This window comes from Sparassis crispa (genome assembly GCF_003851025.1).
Source record: "Sparassis crispa DNA, contig_000018F, whole genome shotgun sequence".
NCBI lineage: Eukaryota > Fungi > Basidiomycota > Agaricomycetes > Polyporales > Sparassidaceae > Sparassis > Sparassis crispa.
Window position 1 is genome coordinate 47,308 of NW_020939765.1, and position 24,319 is coordinate 71,626.

Consider the following 24,319-nt stretch of genomic DNA (forward strand, 5'->3'; position numbering starts at 1 on the left):
CCCACAGCCGATTTCCATCTTCTCTCGTGGCCTACACGCTCGCAAGAAGTACGCCCCGCGAAGGATCTATGCAAACGGGGCAGTAATCAGCTACATCACAATACTTTATAGGAAGTAAGTAGCATCAAAACCTTCGATCAAACTAGCGAACTAACCCTGTGATAGTCTTTCTAATGTTAGTGCTAGTGGATTTTAGCAAAGTAACTCTCCTGGTATCGACACCAGTTTTTCGTCTGATCATATATCTGTGGTACCCGCTGAACCATCCACATCGGAAGACAACGACCATAAGGAGAAGATGATGAAGACCATAGTGGTGTCAAGGCCACTCGCGATGCGCGCAATGATTCAGGACTGTCACGCTCTACTTTGGTATGTCTCCTACTTTGGTATGTCTCCGTAAAATAGCTCTGCTGTTTGAGCTGGAGTTTGTTGATTTCAGAAAACTATGCGCATGGAGCAAGATATTCTCCTTTTTCCCATGTCCACGCATCCAGACGCAGTCCAGAGCCCGGCCACGCTCATTGTCATCCCCAAAGAGGCTGACCACACAACATGAGCCCCCCGCCATCCTTCATAGCACCGCCCCGTCGAAACGAGAGTCGCAGCCGGCAGTATTTCATCTGCAGGCGAGATTGTGTTCATCGCTTCTCGCGTAAGGCACCGAGTTTCGTGGCTTCAAGTGCGAGCAGTACCTCACTAGATGCAGTGCCTGGCGCTATGCTACCCATATCGACGTATTGCCTCGTGGCTATAGCGCGTGCGCAGAGCTCCGCCCTTCTCATCACAGCCCTGACGACATGCCGCAGCTCCAGCTCGCCAGGTTCTAGTCCCCCGTGGAGAAAGACATCCATGCCAAGCATTCTGTAGACAATGTCCTCGACCTGCTTTTCTATGCTTGGTGCGACGTCCTCGTGATATCTTCATTCGTGCAAGCTGACTGGTGTGCTGCACCTCGAGTGACCGGACATTCTCACCGTGCAGGTGAGGTTCTTCGTGCAGAAGTGCCTGCTCGTTTACATGCTCTCGAAGCTTTTGGGCGTCCCTACAGCGCCCGTATCGCATGCGGCAGAGGGTCTCGTGTCCATCTTTAATAGATAGCTTGCATCCGGTGAGATTTTTTGAGCGCTCTACCATGAACTCACTGTTCAGAAAACTGTCAATAGACTCGCAATGGGTGCCAGACCTAGATCGTACCGCATATCTTGTTGGCACCCCGAGGTTCATCATTCCTGATGTATATTCGATCTCAACTAGTTATTCAACTGTTTCTACACTGATGCTGTTTAAAGATTAATACGCCTACTGATTGCATGAAGATAGGGAGCATGGTGGCTGTACCTTAGATGGCTGAGAAGAGACTACAGAATTCAGCCCCGGCTCGAGGACCCACAGTGACGCTATTGCCAGAGGTAAGGCTGAAGTTATTATCGTATTATTGAGGTTGAAAAATGCTAATAGATCCGCAGGCCGCGAAGGTAGTGTCCACTACTGCTAATCCTTAGTGCATATTTCCCCGACATATCGGATGGAACCGCTGTCAAGCGGGCCCTCAGTGTGCACCATTGCGATTGCTGACACTGTGCTGACCACGTTGATGAGATGGATTTTCAGTCGTCTATTCTCATGCTGAAAGGTTTGCAGATTGCAAGCACTTACATTGTACATTTGCATGGGCAAAGCTAGTCTCCCGTAGGCAGACTACAAAATGATCCCTATTGTTGGGAATGCCTGGAGGAAGCGATCTGATGGAGCCCGCCACAGCGGGGAATAATTATGTAAGGGAACTTTATATAGAATGTATATAAAGAAATCTATTTCGGGAACCCGGCTGAGTAATCGGGTCTTCCCTTCATCTGAGACATCATCGTGATATTCTCTGGGATTTTACCTATTATTCTCAACAGGTTATGAGCCCCAAGACCGTCTAAACCTCGGACTTGTATTCTACTGCTGCTAACGACCAATAAAACTATCCTCACCCATACAAGAAAAACTACCCCTGTTCTGGGTGACACGATGTCGAATGATGACAAGGACATTCCGAACAGTATGTATTGGATCCATCCTCTGAAGGAGGACAACTGGATGCTGTGGAAGAGGCGCATGACTGCATTCCTGGACCAGAAGAAGCTTCTCAGCTACGTCACCAGTGAGATACAGAAACCGGAGCCGAGCGCTAATCCGGATACCAGAGAAGCACGCAATGCTGAGATTCAGAAGTGGGGTGAGAAGGATCAGAGGGCGAGGAATTTGATCATCATGTGCCTGGACGATGCACAGGTGATCCATACGGAAGGAGTGACAATGGCGCATCATATGTGGGATCTGCTTCGCACAGTCAAGGAGCTGAAAGGACAACATGGGATTATAGCATTGAGTCGAGTTTTCTATGATTACCATGCTGATGAAGGCGTGAATATCCTGAAGCACATCGCCAAGCTTCGGGAGATACGCGAGCAATTACAGACGATGGGAAAGCAAATAACGGATGCAGATTTTAATGGGATTCTCATCAAGTCCCTGCCCAGCAGCTGGGACTCATATATGGCATCGTACACTGGCGCGATGAGTTCTCAGCCAAACTCTCCGCCAATGATGGCACTGGAATTGATTGCTGTAGTCATCGGCGAATATAGGTGCCGTCTCGACCGCGATCAGCATGTCGAGCCAGAGCAAGCGCTTACTGCCCAAAGCCAGAAGCGGAAGCGAGACTTGATCAAGAAATGTTCCATCTGTCATAAGATGGGACACACGGCTAGGCTAATGAATGCTGAAACTGAGGCAAGCCCATCTGTTGTTACGCGGCAGCAAAACACGAGCATCTAGTCGAGTCGTCACGAGACAAGGTCTTAGTCTAAGACACAAGTCCGTTCAAGTGTGTAAGGAGCCTAAATCCTCAGGCTCACCAGGGCTGAAGTGAACTCAATGTATAGCCAAAACTAAGCTAAGACTGAGTGTGTACAGCTAGATGGTGAGTGTAGGGGATATAAAGCAACTTGCTTATGTAAGTAGTAAGCAGTCCATAATGAGTAATGGTCATCAGAACCGACCCGTTACACCCTCCCCTACCAGAAACAACCCAGGGGGAAAGAAAGGAAGAGAAGGGGAATAGATGGGGATATGGTAAAGTAAAGTGTACTATGTATAAGGGAAGTAAAGAGAATGTATACCATAAAATAAATGTGCGATGCGCACACTCCCTCCCACTCCAGAAAACCCGTCGGATCCACCTCAGGTTACAGTTCCATAGACAACGATCGGGGGTGTCTGAGGAGACCGCACGCAGTGGTTTGGGAGGCATGGGTCCTGTGGGCAGGCCCACTGCCAGTGCCGGTCGATGTGGCAAATTTGAGAGTCAGGCCATTGAATTTGCAGAGGTGGGATGGATGATAGGGGAGTCGACAAGGTCGACAAGGGTCCCACTTCCCCCTCTCTCATGTCCGATATCCTTGCCAGGCCCGAGCTCTCACGCCACCTCAAGACCATCGTGCCGAGTCAGGACCAAAAAAACTGACCCCAAAAACTGGTAGGGGAGAGTGCGGGGGTAAAGGAGGCTGAGGAGAGGAGAAGGGAGGAGAGGAGGCCGGAGAAGAGGGTGAAGGAATGGCTGCAGCGCTACCAGGAGCAGGAGCTGAGGAAGCAGAACGCGCGAGGTATGCCCGCCCTGCCATCTCCCACAGCACCGCTGCCATGCACCCACATTACCGGGCGCCCAACGATGCTGACAGCACCGACGCTCTCATATGCGACACCACCGTGTCGCAGCATACGCACGCGTGCGACAGCGGTGACGCAGGATGCAGATGACGTGCCCGCCACGTCACCAGTGCCAGGGGCGCGCGACCATGACAGTGCAGCACCAATGTGCACGAGCACAGCGATGCAGTGCGGCTGCATGACCGCGCCCGCAGTGGCCTCAGTGCAGGATGCAGACGACGTGCCGGCCATGTCACCAGCGCGAAGGGCGCAAGCCCGCGACAGCCCGATGCCAATGTGCCTCGCTGTCCGGGCCACCAACCGCCCAACAGTGCAGGTGGCGCTGAGCGCACCGACGCACTGCAGCTGCGCAATGAAGCCCACAGCGGCCGCAGTGCAGGATGTGGACGTCGCACCTGGCACACTGCCAGCACCGAGGGTGCGCCATGCGGGCGCCGATACACGAACGCGCCCAGCGCTGCCAATGCCTACAGCATCACTGACACACCGCACCATGCTGATAATGCCAGGGGTGCATACCCAGGATGACGTGCCCACCACGCCGCCAACACTGAGGGCGCGCCATGCCAGTGCCACGACCCAAGAGTGCACTGCATCACTGACGCACCCCATTACCGTGTCACCGATGCACCACACCATGTCACCGGCGTGAGGGGAGTGCGTCCACGACAACGCGATCCCAGTGCGCCCAGAGGTGCACCCCGCTGTCCCCACCGTGAACCACCCGACGGTGCTCATGGACCCGAGCGCACCGCTTGCACACCCCCCTTCTCCGCTGACCACACACCCCGCATCTGACGTCTACGACGGACTGCCACCACTCTCCTGCGCCATCGAGCAGCCAACCTCGATGGCATCAGCAGACCACGATGCAGTGCCACGGCATCGCGCCCAGGACACCCCCGAGGCAGCAGCACCTGTGTACGATGGTGCACAGTTGCTGCCCCACCCGAGCATGGTAGGAGTAGAGGTGTCGCATTTGATGTGGTCACGTGTCACATGGTGACACGTCCGTGCCATGTCGAACATTGCATGGGCGACGTCGGCTCCCCAGCGTTCTGCAAGGGCATCGAGGCAGTGGTGAGTGTGCTTGATGGTGGTAAGGCCGTCTTCGCAAGCATAGCACTCGTGAAGGGTGGTGAGGTGGAGGTGTCGCTCAACCAGCCAGTCGGCGATTGTGAGCCAATGAGTGAGGTTGTTCACCTCAACCCATCCTCGCAGTGTGTTGGCAACACAGCCTATGTCACTGATGATGACTGTGACTTCAGAGGTCCTGAGAGGTGTTGCCAGGTAGGTATGATGTGCAGGGCACAGTGAGTGCTCCTGCCCATCCAGCCAGTAGTATCCAGTCATAGCAGAACTTCAGCAGTAGTTCTGAGACTGCAAAAAAAGTGTAAGGAGCCTAAATCCTCAGGCTCACCAGGGCTGCAGTGGACTCAATGTATAGTCAAAACTAAGCTAAGACTGAGTGTGTACAGCTAGATGGTGAGTGTAGGGGATATAAAGCAACTTGCTTATGTAAGTAGTAAGCAGTCCATAACGAGTAACGGTTGTTAGAACTGACCCGTTACAAAGTGACACTTCTGGCGATGTCCTCGCACTGAAGGTCGATCAGAGTTCGTTCTTATGACTCGTAGTAGCTGTCTGCTACCAGTGATGTCAGTTATGAAAGATAATCTTTTCTATCAATAAGTAGCAAATTTTCATGAGAATTACTACTTTTAAGTAGACTTATCTGTAGGTGCATAGATTAATTTAGGATAATCTTAATATAATCTTCCAGATAATCTGAGGATAATCTTCTGGATAATCTGAGAATAATCTGAAGATTGGCAATAAAATACAATTTTAACTTTGACACCAGCCAGGATTGAACCCCGGACCTTAGGTTGATTTTATAGAATATAATTCCAAGTGACACTTTAGACCACTTGACCATTAGGCCATACATCACAACTATCTTATATTAAATTAGACATCTTTTTATTGAAAAAGACTTAGCCAAATTCTGTCTATTAGAAAAGAGTAAGTAAAAGACACTTGACTTTTATCATAGATAGACAAGACTTATAAGCAAACATTACTCTGAGTCTTATAGTCTTTTCTAATGCTTGCAGCCTTCATATAATGTAGTACAATATGTAATTAATAGAATATATGTTTCTACAGTTACTTCAGCAAAACAGAACTTTGCTATACAATTAGAAGATAGCTATAAAGATCTTGTATATATAAGTGCTCAGTCTATAATATAATAGACTCTAGAGTATAAGCCTAAAATGAACAAATAAAATACTGCCTCTCAATAACTTGTTATATATTATAGATGACTATATTAAGATACTCTATAGTACTGCATGATAGTTTACAAAAACTGTAAGCTGTAGAACAAGACTATAATAAGATGCAGAGTACTGTTTGTCTATAAGGCTTGTCTATCTATGATAAAAGTCAAGTGTCTTTTACTTACTCTTTTCTAATAGACAGAATTTGACTAAGTCTTTTTCAAGAAAAAGACGTCTAATTTAATATAAGATAGTTGTGATGTATGGCCTAATGGTCAAGTGGTCTAAAGTGTCACTTGGAATTATATTCTATAAAATCAACCTAAGTTCCAGGGTTCAATCCTGGCTGGTGTCAAAGTTAAAATTGTATTTTATTGCTAATCTTCAGATTATTCTCACATTATCTAGAAGATTATCTGAAAGATTATCTGAAAGATTATATTACGATTATCCTGAGTTAATCTATGCACCTACAAATAAGTCTACTTAAAAGTAGCAATTCTTATAAAAATTTGCTACTTATTGATAGAAAAAATTATCTTTCATAACTGACAAAGATGCTGCTACTGACGGTCGATCTCAGTCAAAGGCAAGTGAAAAGCTGGTTTAATGGTAACCAGGTCGAGATGGGGATCCAGCTCGACAAGGTCATCTACTTATACAAAAGGTATCCGCAGTACTACGCAGTAATACGGGATCGTTCATTGGCTAGATAAGGTGAAACAATGTCTGGGCAAGGTAACAGCGAGGAAGTAATATGTATGAGAAAGCTGAGTAAGATTGTGAGAGATAATCAGTACTAATGGGGATAACGAGTCGTGTATCAGAGCGAGGTAAAGATGAGGCATACATGCACGTCTTGCATGTGTGATAAGAAGAAGATCCAGAGTTGGATCCGGTGTAACCCTAGACTAGGAGTTCTGGATATCTGGGTAGAGAATCAGAGGTTGCGCTCTGATGAGTCACGTGTTGGATCACGTGGTCTGGTAAAGTAAAGGGAACAAAGAAAGGAAAAAGAAAAGACGTGCCATAGCTGAGGAGCATTGTAACATCAGCTCTCGTCTATCGTTTCTTGTCCTACAAGAAATACTGTAGTCTTCATCATCGTCGGGGGCAGTCCCGAACATAATGATCACCTCCACATCTGTAGCATGTCCACCGGCCAGTTCGTGGTCCTTGTTCATGCGTATGTCCATCACGATAGAGATGACTGTGATGCGAAGAAGTTGATGCGTGTAAGAAGGAGGGTTGCGATAGTGGAGGTTGACCAGTAGGTACATGTGAACGAGGAGGGCGAGGTCAAACAGGAATTGGTTCAGGTGATGAGCGAGGAGTGGATGTGGGTCTCCCATTAGTGGTGTATCCGAGGATGTGTCTGATGTCTTCATCCCCATGCTCCCTCCATATCTCCTGCGCTGTGCGAGTGACTGTACTGCGCATCAGAGACCAGACTTGGTCGACTCTGGTTCAGGCTCTACTCGTTCTTTCCTCTGCTGCGATGAGCTCTTGTCTGGCTGTCTGCATCCACTCGACCATTTCTAATGCTCGCTGCATAGAAACTACTGCTTGTCAATCTTGCGGGCGATTCCTCAGGGCAACTAGAATGTCTGTGAAGTCAACGGGGATGTGGATGGCAGAGACTAGATGTGTGGCAAATTCTTGTTCGTCCGATGCGTGACTGAGTTCGATTGATGGTGAAGGCGATGAAGTGCGGATGAAGGGTGTCTGTGTTCAGGAAGGTACTCCATTGACAAGCGTAGGTGATGCGGGGATGCTCATAATTGTGGAAATGACTTCAGCGAGTATGTTCTGAACAAGATCGTCTATGGCAGAAGTGGGCATTGATGATACGTCGTTTTTTCCTCCTTTTATACCTTTCGGTCATTAAGGGGATCGTGGTTATCTGTGATGTGAAATAGAATGTCGTGGATGTGGGTGACAATCAAATAGATGAAAATCCATTGGGCGATAAAGAGTATTCCCATGGAGATAGGAACTGCCTGGTCAGTTCCAGGCATCGTTCTGATCACCCCAGCCATTAGCGTGTGGTTTGTCCCATGTGAAGAGCGTGTGTTCGACAAGTCATTTGATAAGGATTCAGTGGATGATCCAAAGGAAAGCGAGGGTTATGCAGTGGAGGACGATTAGAAAGATAATGAGGAAGGCTGTTGTGGTAGTCATTCCAGTTTCCTCATCCTCTACTTGATTCCCCTGGTCCTTTTATATGCGTCGAGGGTCTGCTTTGCATTCTGTAAATTGTGGGCAGGTTCCCACGAGTTTTCTGCTGATGAATATCCCTTCCATTTGACTAAGTACCTCAGGTGACCTCTGTATGCCTTGTGATTCAGGATGGCTTCAACTTCGTACTCTTCTTCGTTATCCACGACATCAGGTGGTGGGTTCACGTAATTCGGACCATGTATGTCGTTTTCACGATAAGGAGATAGAAGGGCAGCGTGGAATACGGAATGAACTCGCCAGGTCTTCGGGAGTCTAAGGCGATAGTTGGCTGGTCTGATGACTTTAATGATTTCGAATGGCCCCTCACGATTTGGAGCTATCTTGCGTGAGGCATAGTTGACCTTCAGGTTCCTCGAGTCTAGCCAGACCTTCTGTCCTAGTGTAAACTTCGGCAATCCTTGTCTGACTCAGTCCGCCATCTGTTGTCGGGCTAACTCATGCATGGCTAGTACTTCTAGTCTTATCTTCTGCAACATGTCAAGCCTGGATTCAACCGATAGAATGTTTGTGGTTGGGAATACAGAAGGGAGTCCACATGGTTCATATCCCATCATGATGCGAAATGGGCTCATCTTCCGTGTCGAGTGTTCCCTCGTGTTATGACAAAACTCAAGGTCTGGCAGGCGATCAGTCCATGTTTCAGGGTTGTTTCTGCAATAGAGTCAAAGATAGATTTCCAGCTCCTGACTCATTCTGTTTCTCCGTCCATCTGAGGGTGATAAGTTGTGCTCATCGATGATCTAATCTGGAGTAGTCGATTTAACTCTTGGAAGACCTTGGATGCGTATTGAGGCCCTCTATCTGAGATGATTCAGTCAGGTAATCCGAATCGCGAGTAAACTTGTTCGTGAAAAATCTTAGCTGTCCCTTCAGCTGTGATCATTTTGAGGCAGGGCGTAAGAATCACCCCCTTCGTAAGGTCATGGTCTACTACGACCATAATCGAATCAAAGTCGTTGGAAATGGGAAGGTCGATGATAAAATCTGTGGTGCAACAGGAAAATGGTAATGCGTGTAGGTCTGCGGGGATTGGTTCCAAAGGAATATGAGTTGGATGAGTATTCGGTTTCATCTGTTGGCAGGCAGCACAGCCTTCGACGTAATTGTTGACAAATGCATACATGCCAGGCCACCAAAATTCATGACAGAGGAGTTCAAGAGGATTGAACTTTCCAGGGTGGCCCATGGCAGGGGAGTCGTGATGTAGTCGAACGAGGTCATGACGAAGAGGTTCGGATGGTGGAACATATATCTTTCCCTTGTAAAGGATGACACCATCACGAACTTCCCAGTCGGAGAGCGAGGATTTCATTGGGAATGGCCCTTTGTGCACAATCACTTCAAGGGCTTCATGAACAATGAGGTCCTTAGCTGCATGATTTCTGATTTCGTCAAATAGCATTGAGGAAATGGATCACACAAACAGTGCATCAGGTAAAAGGATGCGATCTTCATTGTCACTTTCACTGTCATTGAGTCTGTTACGATGAGATAGTGCATCAGATTGGACCATCTGAGTGCCAGGGACATGAATGAGGTGAAGATCGAATTGTGATAATTTGAGACTCCATCGTGCTTGTCGTCGGTTTAACTTCTGGGCTGTACGGAAATACGTGAGGTTCTTGTGATCACTGTGAACTTCAATGGGATGAGGAGAGCCTTCTAGATAATGGCACCATTCGGTAAGGGCTCAAATGATTCTGAGAAGTTCGCAGTCGTAGATTTCGTAGATTTCAGCTGCATTGAGTGTCTGCAAAATGTAGGCACAAGGATGGAGGTCTCCATTGATATGGGCTTGTCATAAAACTGCACCCATAGCAAACTTGGAAGCATCGGATTCGACAATAAAGGGTTTTGCTTTGTCGGGCAGCAACAACACTGGGGCAGTACTGAATTGTTGTTTCAATTATCAAAAGCCGTCTGACATTCTGTTGTCCATTCAAAAGGTGGAGATCCAGCAGTGGTACGTGTAAGGTTTGTCAGTGGTTTGGCAATATCTGAAAAGTTGGCAATGAATTTCCGGTAGAAGTTTCCAAACCTGAGGAAAGAGCGAACACCTTTTACTGTACTTGGTTCAGGCCATTCTGCAATTCCTTTAAGTTTGATAGGGTTCATGCCAATGTAGTTTTCTCGAATGATCATGCCTAGGAATTCGACTTCCTTAACGTCAAAGAAACACTTTTCCGGTTTAAGGAATAGGTCATTGTCTTTGAGTCATTGGAGTATGCGTCAGGTTCGAACGTGATGTTCTTCCAAATTGTTCGAAAAGATGAGGATATCATCCATGTAAATGAGTATCCATCCTTCATCGATCATGTCCTCGAAGAGTGCATTCATCATCATTTGGAAAGTCACCGGGGAGTTGCAAAGTCCAAAGAACATGACCATAGGTTCGAAAAGTCCGCGGTTTGTCTTAAACACGCCCTTCCATTGGTCACCATCTTTGACTCTGACGTTGTTATATCCGGAGTGTAAATCCATTTTCGTAAAGATCGATGCACCCTTGAGTTGATCCATGAGCTCAGAAATGGGCGGAAGGGGGTAGGCATTCTTCACTGTCCCTTCATTCAGGTATCGGTAGTCCTGACAGGGACGTAGTGCTCCATCTTTCTTTTCAACAAAGAAGAATGGTGAGGCCAAGGGGGATTTCGATGGTCGAATGTATCTCTTTCACAGATTTTCTTCCAAGAAGTCATCCATCGCTCCTTGTTCCTTAAGCGATAATGGATAGACTTTACAGTCACGTGGAATAAAATCGGGTTTCAAGTCAGTGGCGTGGTCCCAAGGCCTGGTTTCTAGGAAGCGTTCAGCTGCTTTCTTTTCAAAGACTGACTTTAAATCGTGGAGGTAATTGGAGACCAACTCCTCAACAGTTTTGGATTTGTCTGCAGCTGATGCTTCCTTGTGTGCCTGTTGTGCCAATTCCTGTGATTTATCGGATGGTTTATAAAAGACCGTATTCTGTGTATTACAGAATAATGGGGATCGAGTACTGTGTGTCATTCTTCTGATGGTGGGGCCTCTTCATATAGTGAAGACTGCGGTTCCAGTCTCTTTATTTGTCAAAGGTGATTCCTTCCTGATGGGTTCGAATATTCCAATAACTGGTTCTCCTGCGATATAGGAGATAACTAGATTGTCATCATCCAACTGATCCATAGAGGATTCTAATAGTGGGTCATCTGGCTCGGTATCATTTCGCACTGCGGGTAACTTGCCACGCTCAGTGTCGTTGACCATGATTTCTCTGATAGATTCTGAATGTCCAAATGAGGTCGGAGAAGTTTCAGTGGTGATTAACTCCAGGAAGTCATCTTTCTTGAAAATTGAAATTTCTTCATCTGGTACATCTTCAATGGTGGGTTTCAGTGGCCATTTGGCATCTTTGCCAAACCAAAAGTCACCGGTGTCCCAATTAATCATCGGATTGAGGCGTTTAAGCCACGGCATGCTGAGAAGTATATTCTCTTTGCCAATGCCGGTTAAGAGGAAGCGGGTAAGTGTCTTCCTTCCTCCAATCTTCGTCATTTTCCAGGTACAGTGGGTAATGGTACCCATCTGATTCGGTGTGCCGTCTGCATTTATGACTTTAATCAGTTTCAGTAATTCCCATTTAAGGAAATCATTTTCTTCTGCAAATCGAATATGCATGAACGTTTCAGCCGCACCAGAATCGATCAAGGCTTCTGTTGCACTAACTTAACCTAATCCTTCTCTCCCAACGAAATATTCACAGTGATTGAATTTCCGCTAGTATTACAAATAACGAGGGGAGATACGGTAAGATACGACGGTCCATGCGTTACTAGTGGCCATCGTTTCAAAAACCCAACTGGGTTCATTCTTCATCAGTCATGTCATTGAAGACGTTTCGCACATAGGTGATCTGTTCCTCTCTGGTTTCTTCCTTCGGCATCTCCTTCTTCTGTGCAAGGTCTTCTCGCATCTTCTTGATCCATGTGATCGTGTCCATGTCCAACCTGGGCTGTATCGTTCTAGCACAGGTGAAACTTCCAGACTGAGGGTGAAATTGTCTGTCGTTGGCTATATGGCCCTTCTTTCCGCATAGGAAACATAATTCTTCTTTCATTCTCTTCTGTCGCTCATCTGGGGACAAGTGCGAGATATTGATATGATCAACATCCATCGCGTTCAGATCCTTTGCAGAAGTCGAGTAGTAGGGACAATGGACAGATCGGCCTTTTCCTCGTGTCGTCGTAGTGGCTCCTCGCTTGAAGATTTGAGCAGATCTCCATTGGTTGTCAAACCGCGAGGCGTATTCGTACCACTTGTCAAGTGTCTTGGGCATGCTTTCCATCCCATATATTCTTTGTCGGAGTGGGTCGTTAAGTCCCCACTTGAAATACTCGATATTTCCGGCATCTTCTAATTTCGCCTTGGATTCAAGCGATCAGAATTCGGCAATGTAGTCGTCCGCGGTACGAGTCCCTTGCTTGATGTTACGCAGCAAGGTACGAGTGGTTTCTTCAACATTTTCATTGCCAAATGCTTTGTTCACACTCGTAATAAACTCTCTCCAACTTCCATAAGAAAGGAAGTCATCATTGGTGAGTTCCGTTTCTATGAAACTCTGCGCCCATGATCCTGCTGTCCCTTCTTGCATGTGCGATAGCACAAATGCAATCTTCTGATTGTCCTCTTGGTAGACATGGCTATTTCCAGCCATGTAATTCTTGCATTGGTTTATAAATTCCCTGAGCTTCGAACGGTCTGAACCGTTGAAGATCTCGGGTTTTCTAAAACCAAGTTTTTTTTGGCTAACATGGTAATGACTTTCATCCATGGTAATTGTAGCCACTGGTGGAATGTCAATGGTTACAATTGGTGCAAGAGTCGATTGTCGTATGGGATTCTGGGCAGGGAGGTTCCAAGGGGCATCTGGTCTTTCTCCTTGATAAGAGATTGGTATACCACTGTCTGCGATATGTAGCAGTACAAGCTCTCCAACGTTATGGGGTAGAGTTGCTTCGTAGCCACCACCTGGGTGATCGATGTGCTGATCTGGTCTGATGAATAAGGGTCATCCGTTTAAAATGTGTACGTTCCTCTGTGCATCCCACTCTGCCTGAGATGGGAGGAGGTCGATGTACTGCTTGGGAAGAGCAGTTGGGTTGATAAAGTTCAAATCCAGCGTGGATAATTTTTTCTGTGTGACCTACGTCTACACGTAGACTGCACACCATCCTTAACTAAGTGGGTTCGTTCGTCATCAGCTAACAAGCCTGTAGAGTGTCTTCTGTCTTCAAACTGATACACCTATTTGCTGATTGCTCGAGTGATTACCTCAGCCTCCTTGGCCTATTGGTCTCTCGGACAGACCCCTCTCCGAAGATGAGTGATCAGTCTATCCCTTCAGCTACCTCAATTACAGAGCAATCTCAAATGGTGCTTTAGCAATCGAATTGGGTGTATCATTTAGTCTTCAAGGTTCGGTCCGGTCGGTAGTTCGTTGTTAGACTTTAGGAAGTCACAGAGAGTAATAAGATCTCGACCTAATGTTATGCGGCAGCGAAACACGAGCGTCTAGTCAAGTCGTCACGAGACAAGGTCTTAGTCTAAGACACAAGTCCATTCAAGTGACACTTCTGGCCATGTCCTCGCACTGAAGGTCGATCAGAGTTCGTTCTTATGACTCGTAGTAGCTGTCTGCTACTGATGGTCGATCTCAGTCAAAGGCAAGTGAAAAGCTGGTTTAATGGTAACCAGGTCGAGATGGGGATCCAGCTCGACAAGGTCGTCTACTTATACAAAAGGTATCTGCAGTACTACGCAGTAATACGGGATCGTTCATTGGCTAGATAAGGTGAAACAATGTCTGGGCAAGGTAACAGCGAGGAAGTAATATGTATGAGAAAGCTGAGTAAGATTGTGAGAGATAATCAGTACTAATGGGGATAACGAGTCGTGTATCAGAGCGAGGTAAAGATGAGGCATACATGCACGTCTTGCATGTGTGATAAGAAGAAGATCCAGAGTTGGATCCGGTGTAACCCTAGACTAGGAGTTCTGGATATCTGGGTAGAGAATCGGAGGTTGCGCTCTGATGAGTCACGTGTTGGATCACGTGGTCTGGTAAAGTAAAGGGAACAAAGAAAAGAAAAAGAAAAGATGCGCCATAGCTGAGGAGCATTGTAACATCTGTTCCAATTGCGGAAAGTTCAGGCACATCGGGAAAGATTGTTGGGCCAAGGGCGGCGGCAAGGAGGGACAAACGCCTTTCAGAGCAGGACCGTCCAATGCCCCATATCGAGACACATCATCCGGAGAACCTCCATACAAGCGCCAAAAATTCGAGCAGACGCGCGATGCCAGCGACAAAGGCAAGGACAGAGCGCACATTGCACGCGAGAATGATAAAGAAGATCATGATAGCGATATGGTATCCTTAGGCACTAGCTCGGGGAATGAAGATTTTGATTCCTTCTATGACTGGTATGCTGATTCAGCGACAACATCGCATGTCGCGAAAAATCACGATATATTCATAACCTACAGACCCCTCGAGCATCACGCGATAAGTGGACTTGGCACTGTCCAAGCCTATGGACGAGGAACCATACAGCTCGAAAGTAAGGTATGAAATAGAAGAATTAAGTTCCAATTGCGCAATGTACTATATGCACCGTGGTCCTCCTGCAATTTACTTTCAATACCGAGACTTGATGAAGTTGGTGGCCGAACAGTCATGGGAGATCGGCGCGCAATCTTAATTGATCGCCGCGGAAAAACCCTTGCTGTCACCAAAATGAAAGGTAGATTATATTTATTGCACGCCCGAGCGATTAAGCCGCAACAAGGGAGTGCATACATAGTGTCCAAGAATGACCCGCACACCTGGGAAGAGTGGTACTGATCATACAAACACATCAGCAAAGCCACGCTACAAACTTTGCAGCGTGACCATCTAGTCGAGGGCTTACAATTTCTGCCCGGCCCGGCCAATATCAAATGTGCTGCATGCATTCAGGGAAAGGCATCAAAGAAGCCATTCCCTAAAGCGGCAAGCGGGAGAAGCCATCAGCCCAGTGAGTTTACACATACCGATGTCTGGGGCCCAGCGTGGACTGCTGCAATAGGCAGGTGGAGATATTTTGTAACCTTCACAGATGATTACACACAACGAAGCACAGTCGTGTTTACCAAAATGAAGGATGAAACTACAGACAAGGTAAAGAATTATATGACCTACCTTGATCGACATTTTGGGAACAAACTGCGAAAACTCTGCATAGACAATGGGCGAGAATATATTAACACCAAATTTGTTACAAAGCTCCTCTCTGAGGAACGCGCGGACGACTTCCGCCTTTACCTTTACCGATCATGTGACAATGATGTCACAGAGTCTAGACTGACCATGTGACAATGACGTCACCGACCACATGACCATGATGTCATCATGGTCATCGCCCTTATCTATCCGGCACGGATCTACCTAATCATCTGACGATATGCGCCTTGTGCTCAAGGCATGTTTACCTCATGTGCGAGATCCAGACCTAGGACGCACTTCCTATCACACACACGACAAAGGCATGTACACCTCACCTCTGCCTTACCCTTACGATACAGATACCGAACCTTATGGGCATGACCCTAGACCCTGATACATGCGCTAGACGCACGACGACCTCGCTGCTGCCTTGTCTTTGCAGCACGACCTTATCTCCATATGGACAGATTGTCTCTCACGCAGAGTCATGACTGACTCAGCATTCTCACGACCGTGGGACAGGTATATGAACCCTGTGCCCTTGTATTAATACCGATGGACCAATCGTAGTTCTAGTATTACAGGTAGACAGACGCCTGTACTTGTATATAAGACCGACAGGACAAGCTGGAGTCCCCATCTTGTCCTGGTTACACATCAACCAGTTTTACCATCTACATCTGTGCGACAGATCGACCTTGGTCCGCAGACAGCGGTCAAGCGTTCATAAGACAGCTCCACTGGGCCGACCTCTGGTCATCGCTGTGACTGGAGGTCGGACCCCTCACGATTGACTTGAGCCCTTGCGAAGGCTTAGTCACTAGATGACGAACCGGATGTATGGTGGCACGACTGGCCCCCGTGACATTAGGACAAGATAGTTATTCACTGCTCAACCTCCTATAGTTTAGAGCTGACCTTGACGATTACAATTTGTCCATGTTCGCAGACAGCGTAACATTAGGACAAGATCCTTATTCTCTGGCACAACCTCCTATGGTTTAGTGCAGAACTTGACGACCCCGACCTCGACCGGTTTACAGACAGTGACCGTGTCATGATATGTTCCTTGACCGACCAAGGCGACGGTTACCTTAGGACGACACTACCCGACCTCGACTTGTCCATGTTCGCAGACAGCGTAACATTAGGACACCTGTGATAACAGAGATGGAGATACCGTGATTTGACACTCCATTCTCTTGACCTCGACCTTGTCCATTAACATTAGGACACCTGTGACGACAGAGATGGAGATACCGTGATTGACACTCCATACTCTCGATTCGATATCCAACATTGGAACGACGAAGAAGACCCTTGTCTGGTCATTCCTAGGTGAGACCAGATTTTCGAAAGACAATTGATTGGCACCTTGTTCGAGACGAACTCTCAAGAGTTTACCCTTCATTGGGCGACTCTCAGGGGTCGAATCCCCTCATGCGAGGAAAGCTACGACATGTGTAATAATCAAAGACATGTACGAGCCGCATGTGACTGCGAATCGGAAAGGTTTGGCCACCGTAGAATTAGTACCGATTCTATGGACCGTGATGAACTGAGGATGGTGCGCAGCCTTTGACGAAGGACTTAAGTTGCACACTTGATGATCATGGCTGACAACACCGAGTGCGGCGAGATACCCACGGTGCAGATTGATCCCGGGAACGGCAACCCATATAAACTGTAGACTCTTAATTGAGTCCGATCTGATGATCATTTGATGATTGTGATCCCTGAATGGGAGCTCGGACTGAGCAAGTGGACACTCGCTCTCCACTATAAACAAACGATAGATCTTGGCTGAGAACACCCTGCATGGCGAGTTACCTGGGGTGCAGAAAGATTGACAACTCGATGCCATTACGAGTTGATGACCATGGAATGTTTGAAGATACCGCGAGTTGACACTTCAAAACCATTCCCTGTCGAAGAGGCTCTCGACGTTAAAGAAACCGACAATCCGAAGAAGATCCTGATGTAACAAAAGGATCTGAATGATGACCGTCGATCACAGCTCTCGACGATAAAGAAACTGAACCTGGATGAACCTTGAATGACATAGTAAAAAAGGTTCTGACAGAAGACGGATCCTGGCTCTCCGTATAAACCAATGATCTATACCGAACCTAGGCCAAAGGTTCGACGAGGCGACGATTAGCCTGATGATTGAACTTAACAAGAGATTATATCACCGAAGAATGACTTGGAGTCAACAGTACATGACACTCCAATCCCCGATAACGACACCTGATATTAGGAAACCCCTAATGGTCCTTTGTTGACCACCACGATGATGACTCGAGCATGATCAGACAGACATGACTCATTCGATGATGTCTGGAAGTCCCGGACGGTCCTTTGTTGACCACCACGATAACGACACCCGATGCTAGATGCCTAAATAGGTCTAGCAACCCTCGACGATCAGACAGATCTCGATGGGCGAAACTACTATGAACGACAGCCTTCGATATGGCACTTTTGATGACATGCGCGGGGTAGTTCCCCATGGATAGAAAGGATACTGGGTCACGGCCGATCCTTGGATTCGATGTAGACTGTTGTCTCATCATCTGGAAGAATAAACTTGACAAACAAACGAAATTCGATATATGACACAGCGATGAATAGGGCATCCATGGAATATGGATGGAGGTAGTCGATTTCATTCGACACCAACACATGACAAGACCCGACATGAAATATTTGATGAAGTATCACGCTAGGCCGGGGTAGTTCAAACCTAGGCCGGGGTACTTTAATGATGAAGACATGAAACTGGACATGAAACGTGAATGGGAGCTATCGCTTACCATTGGATATTCGATCTGAACCTTTGCTGAGAACACCTAGTAGGGCGAGATACCCGGGGTGCAGAAAGGTTATCAGAAGGACGAACAACCTTAATGAAAGCCGAAAGGCAGGATTATGGCATTCACGGAATGTGAAGGGAGATAACCGACGAAGTGCGGTATCAACCCAAGATAAGGCCACAATTATCCCGATGATTAGAAACATCGAAGACATGAAACCTGAATGGGAGCTATCGCTCACCAGAAGACAATTAACCATGCTGGCATTGACAATGACCAGCCAACCACGATACATGTCCGCAATGACTTAAAACTAGAAGACGACATTTGTCCGTAACGACTTAAAACTAGACGATACTTGTCCGCAATGACTCAAAACTAGAAGACGACACTTGTCCGCAATGACTCGAAACTAGAAGACCCTTGCTGCCCACCCTCTTTTTCCCTTTACGATTTGTTACCTGTTTTAATCAGTTTCAGATCCAGGGTATCTGGTTTTTTTGAATGGGAGCTGATAAGGGATAGTAGGCGAGGATGCATATCCGAGCCAAAGGAATGAGCCCGAGTGCCCGGGTGATGAGGAACGAATGGAATCGAGGAGTGACGAGCGGAGTCGAGGAACGACAAGAGTAATTGAGGACGAGGAACCCTCCCACAAGGGCAAATTTTTTCCCCCCCTCCTCCCTTCCACCAAACTCTCTTTCCATCTTGCGAATTTTTGACGACAACGCTACACCTGGTGGCCTTGAGCCCTCATGATTTTTAGGCCGGGGTAGTAGTAGGGAAGAATGGGCAACGCGAGTTGACCATTCACCGTGCGAAAGCACAAAGAAACAAGACTAATGGAAGACGATGAACATAGCTGAACAGCTTATGAGAAGAAAACGAACGATGAACATAGCTGAATAGCTTATGAGAAGAAGACAAACAGAAGACTTGCAGTTGGAGCGAGCAGTCCTAAAGGGATGCGAGCGACAAGCAAAACGAAGTTTGCGAAGCTGGATTAACACCCAGGTCAATTTTTTCATTTTCTGCCTCTGATTTACCCAGAATCATGCGACGACATGACACGATGAACAACGACACATGGAATTTCTCCATTCCATTTTCCCTACCGACTTTCTTGACAACTTCAATCCAGGGAATTGAAGACCTGAATGGGAGCTGATGTTACAAAGCTCCTCTCTGAGGAACGCGCGGACGACTTCCGCCTTTACCTTTACCGATCATGTGACAATGATGTCACAGAGCCTAGACTGACCATGTGACAATGACATCACCGACCACATGACCATGATGTCATCATGGTCATCGCCCTTATCTATCCGGCACGGATCTACCTAATCATCTGACGATATGCGCCTTGTGCTCAAGGCATGTTTACCTCATGTGCGAGATCCAGACCTAGGACGCACTTCCTATCACACACACGACAAAGGCATGTACACCTCACCTCTGCCTTACCCTTACGATACAGATACCGAACCTTATGGGCATGACCCTAGACCCTGATACATGCGCTAGACGCACGACGACCTCGCTGCTGCCTTGTCTTTGCAGCACGACCTTATCTCCATATGGACAGATTGTCTCTCACGCAGAGTCATGACTGACTCAGCATTCTCACGACCGTGGGACAGGTATATGAACCCTGTGCCCTTGTATTAATACCGATGGACCAATCGTAGTTCTAGTATTACAGGTAGACAGACGCCTGTACTTGTATATAAGACCGACAGGACAAGCTGGAGTCCCCATCTTGTCCTGGTTACACATCAACCAGTTTTACCATCTACATCTGTGCGACAGATCGACCTTGGTCCGCAGACAGCGGTCAAGCGTTCATAAGACAGCTCCACTGGGCCGACCTCTGGTCATCGCTGTGACTGGAGGTCGGACCCCTCACGATTGACTTGAGCCCTTGCGAAGGCTTAGTCACTAGATGACGAACCGGATGTACGGTGGCACGACTGGCCCCCGTGACAAAATTAACGAATTGGTGTGCCGCCCATGGGATTGAGATAGAGATGAGTGCACCATACTCTCCATCCCAAAATGGAGTTGCAGAGCATCTCAATTGAACGCTACTTGCCCTCATGAGATCAATGATCTATGCGAAGGATCTACCACATTATCTATGGGCTGAGGCTGTATCACATGCAGCCTACATCAAAAATCGAGCACCCACCAGCGCGCTCGACCATGCTACCCCTGAAGAGAAGTGGAACCAATTAAAGCCGAATATATCTCATTTACGAGAATTCGGCAGCATCGTTTGGGTTCTCACAGAGGACATCGCACTCTCGAAGCTCGCACCAAGAGCCAATAAATATGTATTTGTTGGCTATATAGACAGGCCGAATGCTATTAAATATTACGATGCCAAAATGCATCAAATAAAAACGACGCGAAATTACCACTTCACTAACCGGGATCCATCTCCAAATAATGCGACATTACAACCGCGTGAGGGAGAAGGACCCGATGCCCCACAATCGAGGAATGCAGACATGCAGTGTGAGGGGGAGTCTTCAGATTCAGGGGGAGACGCACTACAGTCCTCCGTCAATAACCCGCTAAAGTGCAGACGCGAAGAAGACGAGAATAGAGATGCACCAAATAAAAATAAGCCCAGATGAAGCAAGCGCATAACTGTCATACCAGATTACTGGTTGCTAAATGATCCTGACGCTGACGCCAAAGATAATGCGGACACAGATGCTGAGGATAATGATACCGCATCAATCGCTGATCTCATATATGTGGCGATGAGCGAAGAAAATATGAAGGCTAATGAGCCTAAATCGCTCAATGATGCGAAGAACTCACCCGAATGACCAAAGTGGGAGACGGCTGTTCAAGTGGAACTTGAGCAACTACACAACATGGGCACTTGGGAATTAGTGGACTTACCCCAAGGGAGAACTCTGGTAGGTAACAAATGGGTCCTGGTAAAGAAAATGAACAGAGAGGGAGAGGTAATTAAATTTAAAGCGCGTTTAGTTGCTAAAGACTACTCACAGATTCCGGGAATGGACTACATGGAAACATATTCTCCGGTGGTCCGTCTTGAGACAATCCACGCAATTCTCGGGCTAGCCACAATTCTCGATTGGGATATCCAACAGATGGACGTCAAGGGCGCGTACCTGAATGATATCCTAAAAGCGGAAATTTATATGCGCCAGCCGGAGGGATTTAGCGATGGAACACACCAAGTATGCCACATGCGAAAAACCCTCTATAGACTCAAACAAGCCAGATGTGAATGGAATATAATACTGAACTGCAAATTACTCAACGCGAGATTCAGACGACTATTCGCGGACCCATGCGTGTACATCAGGACGAGAGATGGAAAAACAGAGATCATCACTGTATGGGTGGACGATTTATTACTGTTCACAAATGATCGCGACCTCATGGACCGCCTGAAAAAAGAACTCCAAAGTATGTTTGAAGTTACCGATCTAGGCGAGCCCAAGAAGATCGTAGGAATAGAGATCGAGCAAAACTGAGAAAAGAAAACAATAAAGGTATCACAAAACAAATATATTGATTCTATCCTATGAAGACACAGACTCGAGAACACGAACCCGGTAGGGATGCCTCTCGACCCGAATGTCACCCTCGAGAAAGATGAGGATGACGCAAATGAGGTGCCAAGCCGAGACAGCGGATATGCTTCGCTGATCGGATCTCTGATGTATGCGGCAGTAGCCACGCGACCAGATATCGCGTATGCTATCCAAAGATTGAGCTTGTTCACAGCTAGGCCAAACCTGACCCACTGGACAGCTGCCAAATGTGTGCTCTGCTATTTAGCAGGCACACATGAAGCCAGAATAGTATATGGCCCAGCGAATAATGAAGGGCGCGATGCAGATGTGCTCATCGGATACACAGACGCGGACTTCGTGAATAACATTCGCGACTGTAAATCTATTTCAGGATACGTTTACAAAATAGGAAGAGGCGCAATAATGTGGAGTTCGAAGAAGCAAATGATGGTTGCTTCTTCATCCACAGAGGCGGAATATATGGTGTCCGCTCTCGGAGCAAGGGAAGCCATCTGGCTATGAAATCTATTTAAGGAAATAGGCTTCGACCAGGAACAGCCGACGATTGTCTACGGAGACAACATGGCTGCGATCTCAATTGCTCATGATCCACAGTATCACGCGCGCTCAAAACATTTTGATATAAAGTATCATTATGTGCAAGAAAAGATAAACGACGGAAAAATGGAAATAATCTACTACCCTACAGAAGATATGGTAGCCGATATTTTTACCAAACCCCTCGCAAAGCCAAGGCACCAAAAGCTTATGAAAATGCTTGGGATGCCCATCGACCTGAGGGGAAGTGTTGGAGGAAGCAATCCAAGGGCACCCATGGAGCCCACCACAGCGGGGAATAATTATGTAAGGGAACTTTATATAGAATGCATATAAAGAAATCTATTTCGGGAACCTGGCTGAGTAATCGGGTCTTCCCTTCATCCGAGACATCATCGCAATATTCTCTGGGATTTTACCTATTATTCTCAACACCTATGAGTGAGGGAAGGGATGGAATCATATAGGTCTGCTTCAATACACGCCCTCTTAGCTGTAGTACACGATTTCACTCATGATAAGCCATGCCGAAGAGATGTCGGTGATCCGGCAATGTGCCGGCCGCAGTTCCTGACTGAAAATGGCAGACATGTCCTTGACGCGCTCTCCCTGGTATGGTGTGTTTTACAAGATACTGAAGTTTAAAAGGCTTGAACAGTACAGGGATGCTCTGGTTCAGTTCTGTGACAACCAGGGATTACTATTGGTGTGGGCCATAGGGGGAGATGTTGTGACATAGTAGATTAACATGTCACCCCTCCCAGTTTGCAGGTACCTGAGACCTCCTCCGAGTCCATCAGGAAAACCCAACTTTCTTTTATGGACTTATTTAGACTTTTGGGTCTGACAACCCTTATTTAAGGTCATAAGTGTTCAAATAAGTCTCAATAAGTCGAATTTCAGACACTCAGGGAATATGCCTTAAGACCTTTTTGTCCTTATGTCCTTAAATAAAGACTATAAGTCCATTTAAGTTGTTTAAGTGCCCTTTTAAGGAAAAGTGGGGTTTTCCTGATGTCTGTTGCACTGCCAGTTCCTCCACTTTGCAGTTCAGAAGGATGAACCTACCACTGCACATGCTGGTCTGTCCATATGCTCATCTCCGGGCTTTCAGACAACACCTCTGTGCGCGACGCGTCGTGGATGCCAGATCTATGCACACGTTTCTGAGATCAAATTTTCGGAACATCCCGAATTTGTGTACTGCAGTTTGACCCTCGCCAATTGAAGCAGACTAGGGTGAAGCCGAGTGTAGACTCTGTTTGGATTCGATTGGCGCCCTGTGGGCGCCTATGTCACATCACCCCTGGTCTGCGCTGGAGTTGGCCCCATTTGTAACAACACTCAGTAAAATCTTGTAAGACAATTGTAATGTCTCGGGAGATGACCTGCGGATGGGAGGGAACATTCCGAATCCCGCATGCACGCTACCAATGACAATCTCAAGGTTCACAGTGGTGCCGGGCGGGCTGCACTGGCATGGACCATTGAGGGATATTCGATGCTCTGCGGTCGGCGTCGACAAAGACGAGCACGGCGCTGCCGCAGAGTGCCATTGGGGGGTCAGCGCTTCAGCGTCGGGCGCCGGGCACAGATTCCTTTATAAGCTTGAAAGGTTTCTAATGTGGTCAACAAATGTCTCTAATGCGACGTAAGTGGGCATATGAAATGGACTACAAAGATAAAAACTAAAACCACGCCGATTGGGGCCCCGGCAGGGCACGGCTGGACGTGACGTGACACAAGATCGTATTGGGCGCCAATGAATCCGAACAATCGACCGCCCTCTCGGGCGAAGCCTCCTTCGCTCCTTTGCTGCGGCGACAATTGCGCTATCTCAACCAGTCTCCGCGCCAGTCTACCGGCCCGCCATCACTATGCTCACCGAAGTCAACGATATAGTCA

The 24,319-nt window shown here is 47.3% G+C and overlaps 6 protein-coding genes across 6 annotated transcripts; 1 reads left to right on the forward strand and 5 right to left on the reverse strand.

Moving 5' to 3' along the window:
* Window positions 1–2,019: 2,019 nt before the first annotated feature.
* Window positions 2,020–2,829, forward strand: SCP_1900210 (hypothetical protein; the record flags this gene model as incomplete). Its single annotated transcript, XM_027765284.1, has 1 exon — window positions 2,020–2,829. The coding sequence occupies one exon, from the start codon at window positions 2,020–2,022 to the stop codon at window positions 2,827–2,829; it is 810 nt and encodes a 269-aa protein (XP_027621085.1).
* A 789-nt stretch (window positions 2,830–3,618) lies between these two features.
* Window positions 3,619–4,458, reverse strand: SCP_1900220 (hypothetical protein; the record flags this gene model as incomplete). The annotated part of the gene is made up of 1 exon (XM_027765285.1): window positions 3,619–4,458. The coding sequence occupies one exon, from the start codon at window positions 4,456–4,458 to the stop codon at window positions 3,619–3,621; it is 840 nt and encodes a 279-aa protein (XP_027621086.1).
* Window positions 4,459–4,521: 63 nt separating this feature from the next.
* Window positions 4,522–5,073, reverse strand: SCP_1900230 (hypothetical protein; the record flags this gene model as incomplete). The annotated part of the gene is made up of 1 exon (XM_027765286.1): window positions 4,522–5,073. One exon carries the CDS (start codon window positions 5,071–5,073, stop codon window positions 4,522–4,524), a length of 552 nt encoding a protein of 183 aa, XP_027621087.1.
* Window positions 5,074–10,475: 5,402 nt separating this feature from the next.
* SCP_1900240 (hypothetical protein) lies at window positions 10,476–10,727 on the reverse strand (the record flags this gene model as incomplete). The annotated part of the gene is made up of 1 exon (XM_027765287.1): window positions 10,476–10,727. The coding sequence occupies one exon, from the start codon at window positions 10,725–10,727 to the stop codon at window positions 10,476–10,478; it is 252 nt and encodes an 83-aa protein (XP_027621088.1).
* A 543-nt stretch (window positions 10,728–11,270) lies between these two features.
* SCP_1900250 (hypothetical protein) lies at window positions 11,271–11,696 on the reverse strand (the record flags this gene model as incomplete). The annotated part of the gene is made up of 1 exon (XM_027765288.1): window positions 11,271–11,696. The coding sequence occupies one exon, from the start codon at window positions 11,694–11,696 to the stop codon at window positions 11,271–11,273; it is 426 nt and encodes a 141-aa protein (XP_027621089.1).
* Window positions 11,697–12,084: 388 nt separating this feature from the next.
* On the reverse strand, window positions 12,085–12,555 carry SCP_1900260 (hypothetical protein; the record flags this gene model as incomplete). Its single annotated transcript, XM_027765289.1, has 1 exon — window positions 12,085–12,555. One exon carries the CDS (start codon window positions 12,553–12,555, stop codon window positions 12,085–12,087), a length of 471 nt encoding a protein of 156 aa, XP_027621090.1.
* Window positions 12,556–24,319: the final 11,764 nt, after the last annotated feature.